At 38.0% G+C, this 8,406-nt stretch overlaps 1 protein-coding gene across 1 annotated transcript in view; it reads right to left on the bottom strand.

Moving 5' to 3' along the window:
* Positions 1-7,578: 7,578 nt before the first annotated feature.
* Positions 7,579-8,406, bottom strand: part of PCDHB15 (protocadherin beta 15) — an 8,005-nt gene continuing 7,177 nt past the window's right edge. The window contains exon 2 of the mRNA XM_011965108.1: positions 7,579-8,364. Coding sequence (XP_011820498.1) covers positions 7,825-8,364 — 540 coding nt within the window. The 3' untranslated portion in view covers positions 7,579-7,824. The remainder of the gene's footprint in view (positions 8,365-8,406) is intronic.

Genomic DNA, 8,406 nt, shown 5'->3' with positions numbered 1-8,406 from the left:
TGAGATGTCTTTGTATTCTTCCACCGTTGCTCCTGCCACTCCGTATTTGGAATAGGACTTGCTTCTGATTTCTTTGCTCGAATTCCACGGCTGTAGCCATCACTGTTACCATAGTGATGGTCATTTGAACTTGCAAGTTGGAAACAACCAACAACTGGGACAAAGGTGAAGCAAGTAACTGAGATGCAAATTTTAAGTCATTATCCCAAAACTTGGAGATAAATACTATTTGTTGCAATATTGTAAAAATTAAAATTTAATGTAAACACCCATGAGAAACAATATGAAATTTTAAGTAAACATAGGAATCACCCTGCCCTTGCACACATTTGCCACACTAAAACCTCACCCTCATCCTGTCAGATCCTATTATTAACTTTATTGTTTCCTGATCTCACTGGGAGAAAAGTTACCATGTCTTCTTCACAGCTCCTTCTCCTGGGCTGCTCCTTCAAGGCCAGAATGTCACGAAAATTCTAAATCCAATAATGTTGGGATTGTTCCATATGCAAGAAATAATTTCCTTTCATTTGAAAATATAAACTATTCTACAGTATGTTGCTAATGCTAACTTTATTACATACATTCACAGATTAAAGAAAAAACCTTAATGTGGAAAAATTTTAGAAAAGCAATGTTACTCTGGTATTTATCTCTGCAGTTTATTGCCACTGTCTACTAAAGCCACCCACCAGAGACACACAAATATACAGGCACAAATGCACACACACAAATACAACCGACTCTGGGATTTTGCGTATTTGTAGCTGTAGATTTCTAAAATTGTTTGAGGCATCATCATTTATGTATCATGATAGATTTTTCTTGACTTTTTGGTGACTATGCTGATAACTGGAAGTAATGCTCTTCTCAAGGTATTCCAGATCAGTCTAAGAAAGACAAAAGTATTAATCCTTTAAAGATGCCTTTAAATTCTAGACTTTACCCATAAAACATTTGTATAGTAAGATACAAAAGGAGTAGTACTCATTGGGATCTCTGGGCCCATTTCAAAACATGCATTTCTATATGTGAGAAGGTTGTCAGGAATCAATCAAATATGTTTTTTGGAAAAGGTAAGAGAAAGACCAAATCTAAAAGTAGTAGTAATTAGCTTTCTTCTCTCATTTGGTATACAAATCAATACTATCTTGAAAATGACCATCATTGCCACAAGTGACAAGGACTACTGATGATTGGGTACTAATGGTTATACCCTAGAGGAAATGGCATTGCTGTTCTCCAGCCATTAATATTCATAATGGGGGCTGTAAGTATGGTGCCAACTTCTGAAAGTCCCAGAATTTATGAGAATTTTAATTTTTTTGTGACTATGCTGATAACCAGAAGTAATGCAGTTATCAAAAGCCCCAGTCAGTTAAATAATGATTACTGCAGTCAGAAACATAGAAAGATCAAGAACGAATTCATGTATTTAAGTCATTTTGCTATTACATCTCTTCCTTTAACATATTATTAAGGGGGCATCTAGGTGTATGAGAAAAAAATCCACTTAAAAATATGCTAATGGCTACTGTGCTAGCTAAAATGAATGTTCAATGGAAGATTTTGATGAAAAAATAGATGTCGCAGGCCTCACTGATTTTAATTCCCATTTTAAGAAGAACCACCCTCAATTGCCACCACCACTACAGATAGTCTACTTTGCCCTTACTATTGGGCATCAGTTTTCATTAACGTGCTGAGCAGTATACAGAAATTTCTGCATCAATGTTGAGTTGCCATTGTCACCTATGACCATTACACAGACAAATGCCTGGATTTTCAAAGTAATTGAGCTACCATCTATCTGTTGCCCTGATTGTGAAGTAAAATTTATGTAATATTTACAGACACATAAAATACAAGAATTATGAAAAAATGGTTAACTGTGATTTCCTTAATTTCAAATCATTGGTGTTGGTGAATACTGACACATGCAGATATGCGTTTGCCTCCACTTTTCCAGGGAGTGCATATATCTCCGCCCCATTGGAGTAAAACAAATGGGAGCAGTCATATTATTAAACCAACAGGCACAAATCTCCTGCTTCCTAGCCCTAGTTTGGAATTGATATAAGCCCACCAGTACTTCCAAACTTGGTACCAGAAAAGGCATGAGTCAACTTACAATAGTTTTAAAATAACTTTTAGGCTCTTGAAATATAAGTGCATTTTTCTCCATGTGAAGGAAGCTGGTCTGCAGTAAAAGGGAATAAAACCAGCAGGATAGAAAAAATGGTCAAGTCCTTGTTTCTAATTGTTATGCCCTTACCCTTCAATCAGTTTTATTTCCAAACATATCCTAAATTACATTATATACCCTAATATCTTCTCAATAAATTCTGTATTTTATCTTGAGAGCTAATTTGAATTGGGTTTCTGTTGATTAAAACCAAAAGAATTTAGACTAACAGAAGTATTAATTTGGCAAAAGATCTTTCTGGTTAGTGCATTTTCTGTTACTATAAAGTATGAATTTCTAAAAGTCATTTTCAATGCAGAATATACGAGATATGTAGAAGAGCATACACTTTTCAAACATGATTCTGAATGTTGAGGGCAGTAGTGACAATTTGAGGAGTAACATTTAGGGACAGGCTAGTTGAATGACATAAGGTTCCCTCAAGGAGCATGCTCAGGAATATCTTTAACCTCCATTCTTTCGGTCTGCCAAAATTTGGATTGCCTGACTTCCCTGGCATGGATCAGACTTCTAACAATGGTCAGATGAAAATTTCTGGTCAGAAAGAGAACTTGGAACAGAACTTGGGCAAAGTATTTCATATGCCTTTTTATTTCATGTCAAATATAATATTCAAACAATGCTGGGGTATTTCCAGAACTGCCTATTTGGACATTTTAAATCTTTTGAATATCCTTAGTTCTTGACCTGCTCATTCACATTTGAGAGCACATGACACAAGAGGGTTCCCATAGCCTCCCATAGGTAAAACTTCTGCAGTGATTTCCAGGCTACTGATTCAGCAATAGAGACAATATTCTGATTATTTTTTATTACATTTCCCAGGATAAAGGCTGCAGGGTTTTGCCCAGATTACATTTCTGTTCATGGAGTATTCCAGTGAGGCTTCTACTTGAGTTAAATTTTCATTAAACATCACCAAAGTGAACTCTCATTGAACGTTATTTGGCTTTGCTTGGGAAAAAAGACACAAGCCTCTCCCTTAACAGATTGGAAATACATATGAAGGGAGCTTGCTATATTAGAGCCTATATTCTATTGATTTTACAGGAAAGGAATCCATTTTTATAGAAATAGGCCTTGGATTAACAAAAAATATTCATCATGTTTATGTTTCCTTTGTTCTTTTGTGAAGAAAATACATCATCACAGTGTTTATCTAAGATTAAAAAACCCTTAGGGGACTGTGCCAAAGATAACTCATAACACTCCATTATTACTTCAAAATATCCAGAGAGACCTCTGCTAGCACAGCCAAGCTTTCAACTTTTAAGGAAATCATTTCTAAAAATTCAGCCATCAGCCAAAAGAGATAATTTTATATACATTTAAATAGTCATATTACCTAAATTGCCTAAAATTATACATAATTTCCATGTTTACGGTAATCAAATTAGAAATAGAAGTTTCATGCTGCTGTTTTCAGTAGTGGTTTGGAGGATAGTGACGAGACACTGCAGCTTATTTTTATTATACCAAAAGTATAGCTAATGAGTTTCTCAGAAAACTATTGCCCCCATTTAAATTCATTTGTGGGAGAAATTAAAATTCTCCTCCACTTTCCAGTTGTTAGAATAAGGTACCTCCCACCTTGTGAATGCTGTCATATGACCACAACTACCTATGTATTCCAATTGCCATTTAGGAAGAAAATAAAAGCAAGGAAGGAAAATAAAGCAAGAAGGCCAATGGCCTTAGATTAACATCATAAAAGGCAAGATGAGACTTATAGAAATCTCAAAGGAGGTCTACAAAATCTGAAAGAGAAAATAGGTAAAATGAGTGGCTCTGTTTATGTTGATGAGAGTCTCTATTCTGCTAGTTTCCAAAAAACTTATTTCACTGTCCTTAATTTTTTTATTCACTAAGAAACAATGACTTCTCACTCGTGTTCAAAATTGTTCTAGATACTATGTGTGACATAGAGGAGAATTGGTACTTATCCTTCAAATAGCCATAATCCACAAAAACACATGGATTGCTGTTCTGCTTATGAATATTTTCAGGGTCCATATTTAGCCAATTTTACTAAGTAAAATTTTTAGCCTTGCTACTTATTGCCTGTGATGGGGCAGGGTATTCTGGATTGCTGCATAAACATTTTAGTAATCTTGCTCAGGATACCATTAAGTCCAGATTTAAAAGTATGCCTCACATTTATCAGTTCACTTTCTGATTCTGTTCTCCAAAGTCAGCTTTTGGAGATGCTACTAGCCAGGAATATTTCTTTGAAATTTCAGTTATTTGCATATGTTTTCCAATTGTGAGATGACTGAATGATAATAATTTAATTGCAGTAGTTCAGAGTACTGTCCCTTGATAACACCCCAGGGAAAACAATATGACTGATTCAAGACAGGCAAGGCCCCAAATTAGGGCTTACCCCAGGAGGGTTTTTGGCTTCGCACATAAAAGAATTCAAGGGCAAGAAAGTGCTGTTAGACAGCAATCTTTTATTGAAATGGACTGCTCCTTGTTGAGCAGGGCTAACTCTTTTGCAGTGCACCTGGAGTTGGCAGTAGCAGCTCATGGGTTGTTGGCAACTGTATTTATACTCACTTATACCTACTTTCACTTACATGCAAATTAAGAGGTGAGTTAATGCAAATTGAGGAGCTGGTTATTCATAACTTTCTAGAAAAAGGGGCAGTAACTTCTAGGTCATTGCCATGGAAAAGGGCAGTAACTTCTGGGTTGCCATGATATTTGTGAATTGTCATGGGGCTGGTAGGAGTCTCTTATGCTAATGAGCAGCGAGGGCAATTAAAGGTTGCCTTCAGCACCACCTGATACTTCCTGCAGGGTTTTTGACTTCAATTGTGCACCACCTGCTGGTTCCTGCCAGTTTCTTCATTTTGTCCCATCAGCAGGGAAATAAGTAACGCTGATGTCCTGCCTCACTACTTAACTGACAAATGTCTCATATATCTTAAGCAGACAACTTGGAAACTAGTCTGACAACTGTAAAAAAGTAAAAGTAAAAAAAAAAATCACTTGCACCAACAAATGTGGCAATACATCCAGGGAAACTCCTGCTTTCAAGGCTTGGGACTAATCCTCTGTGGTTTGAGAGCTGTACTCTCTGGACTTCAGGCTCCATCCTCTGAACCATCCTTCCTTTTTCATTTGAATTGGCACATATTTTTAGCTAAGCAGTTTTATCAGTCTATTTCTTGCTTACAGAATTTGGAGGGGGGGGTACCATATCCTTCTTTAGTTAGTTCTCTCTATCCCTTTCAGTTCAAGCCGGCAGTGTTTCTGCTGATTAAACATTCTCAATAACCTTATTTCCTGTGCATTTCACAGGGATTCAATTTATTAAACAAGAGACTCCTTTGAAGTTATTTCCTGAGTAATTATGTCTATATTCCTGGCTTCTGCTGATGTGGCTGAAGATATCCATGTCATGTACCTAGTCTCTTCAAAGAGCTTCTGTATGATTGACTACCTGATTCTTTCAAGGCACTAGTAAAAGGTTGTCCTGATATGTCTGTGGCTTTCTCTGCAGAACATGTATCCTTAGCAGTGAATCTCCTGATTTTAACATCTTTTGTAGTCTGAGTAAGGTGAGAATTTCCCCAACCATCAAGTCCTGTTTCCTTTTTGCCTCACAGTTCTTCTCTCAATCTAATTCCTCTCATTCTTTTCCCTCTCACATTTTACTATAAGCAGCAAGAAAAAAAACAGACTGTACATTCAACCCTTTGCCTGAAAATCTCAGCGAAATCTCCCAAGTTCATTGCTTACAAGTTCTTTCTATGTAACTACAGGACACAATTCAGCTAAGTTTTCTCCCACCATATAAAACGATTCCCTTTTCTTCAATTTCCAATAATATCTTCCTCATTTCTGCACCCTCACCAGCAGAAACTTTAACATCCGTATTTCTACCCACAATCTATTTAAAGTGATGTAGGTATTCTCTAAGGCAACATATTTCTCCACCATGCTCCTCACTTCATTCTGAGTCCTTACTAGCAGATTTGTTGACAACGTATTTCTACTAACAGTCTGTCCAAAGCAAGCGAGGCTTTTTCTGTCATACCTGTCAAAGTTCTTCCAGCCTCTGCCCACTTTCCAATTCAGAAGCCACTTGCACATTTTAAGTGTTTATTACAGTAGCATTTCACTTCCGGGTATCAAAATCTGTGTTCAAGTTCAGCCAGAGAAACAGGCAGCAGGAGATGTATGGTAATCAATTTATTGCAAGGAAGTGACTTATTCAGTTGTGAAAGGTGCCTAGACAAGTCCAAAATCTGTACAGCAGGCAGTTAGGAGGGGCAGGTTGGAACTCTGGGGCATAAGCTGAAGCTGCTGTCCTTAAATGAAATTTCTTTTTCATCTCAGGGAAGACTCAACTCTGCTTTTATGACCTTTCCACTGGTTGAAATAGACCCACCCAGATTATCTAAGAGAGTCTCCCTATTTTAAGTTTAGCTGATTGGCAACCTTAATTCCGTTTGAACCTTAATTTCTTTACAATATAACATATTCATAGGTTCTGGGGATTAGGGCAGGAACATCTTGGCAGTCATTATTTTGCATGCAATACGATTCTAGAGTATCTGCAAAGTTGAGAAGCTCCTGGAGACAGAAAAGTCCTGACAAGAGAGCAGATGTTTTTCCTCAAATAATTTAACTCCTTCACTAACATATCCTTTAATAAATTTTGTTTGGTTAACTAATATTAGTTCTACAATGTAATTTCTTTCAAATTCCTTATGAATCAGAATAACGCCACCATCCAAAGACAAGTAGATGCTGGCATTCTGTACCATCGGAAGCTCCTCTAAGCCCAGAATTTGGGACTCAATTAAGATTTTCCTGCTGTGGCAAGAGGAAATTGCAGGACATGAATTAGTTGGTCCTAGTGTCTATTGGCCTTATAGGAACACCTTAAACACAGGAAATCTGGGTATTAGAAAGCCTGTCTAGCCCCCGGATAGGATCATAACGTTAGATAGAAATAAGAAAGAACCCATCAGTCTTTTCTATGTTAATTTACATGAGAAAGAATACATTATGCAGATATATTTTTATGAGATGACATATGTGTTTTAGAATGAAAGTCTGATGCTTGTAAGTGTGATCTTGAAAACAGTAGCTTAAAATTATCCATGTTGCTCCCTATTGGAAAAAACAAAACTCCAAATATGAAGCTTGGAATAAATTACACATGGATAAATATGAAATGATTACACCCTGAGCTTTTATCAAAAAATCAGAGCTGTGTAAATAAGAAAAACTATAAAAAAAACTTTAAAATATGACTTCAAAAATCATATTCTTATGTAGTGTCATATAGTGTGACAGGTACTTTCAAAATTAGAGTTATGTTTATTAGGTGGGGTTAACTTTCATATTACCCTTCGGGAATGAATACTATTAATATATTCAGAAATATGAAATTACCTGATATAAAATATTTATAATAATACAATAATTTGAAAACTAATTATCTAACAACCAGGCCAAGGAAATAAGTAACATTACTAAAGACAATAGTAGAAATTTAAAAAAAAAGTAGAATTAAAGATTACTAAAGGGTTAAAAAAAACTAAGGTGAAAAGTGAGGAAGACAAAATTAACAGACGATAGGAAAGCTTCAAATACCTACATTATTCTAGAAATTCTGATTTCCTCCTAGAGTCCTGGCTCAGAATATTGGGTAATACAGGCTTCAAGAACTTGAAATCATTACTTTCAGAGCCTCCTGTCAGACACACCTCGTACTGGTAGCTCTGGGATAGGGTCCCGGTGCCGCTCACGTCCACCAGATGCCCTGGAAAGGGGCCCTTGGGCACCGAGCGGCGACCCACCGAGGCCGCCCTGCTCCTCCTGCACAGCCGCACCGCCACGAACAGGAGCACCGACAAGAGGAAGAGCGAAGACACCGAGGCCAATGCCACTACCAGGTAGACGGTAAGCGAGTCGGCCTGGGCCTGGGCTGGGGCCGCCTCTGGAAGAGGCAGGTAGGGCTGGGAGAAGCCGTCCACCAGGAGCAAGTGCAGCGTGGTGGTGGCCGAGCGCGGAGGCTCGCCATTGTCCTTGACCAGCACCGCCAGTCTGTGCTTGGCCGCGTCGCGCTCGCTCAGCAGCCTGGCGGTGCGCACCTCGCCATTGTGCGCCCACACGCGGAACAGCCCGGGCTCCGTTGCCTTGAGCAGCTGGTACGACAGCCAGGCGTTCTGGCCCGAGTC

Source organism: Mandrillus leucophaeus, unplaced genomic scaffold (assembly GCF_000951045.1).
Source record: "Mandrillus leucophaeus isolate KB7577 unplaced genomic scaffold, Mleu.le_1.0 Scaffold714, whole genome shotgun sequence".
Classification (NCBI taxonomy): Eukaryota; Metazoa; Chordata; class Mammalia; order Primates; family Cercopithecidae; genus Mandrillus; species Mandrillus leucophaeus.
This window is presented reverse-complemented; position numbering and strand designations above follow the sequence as displayed.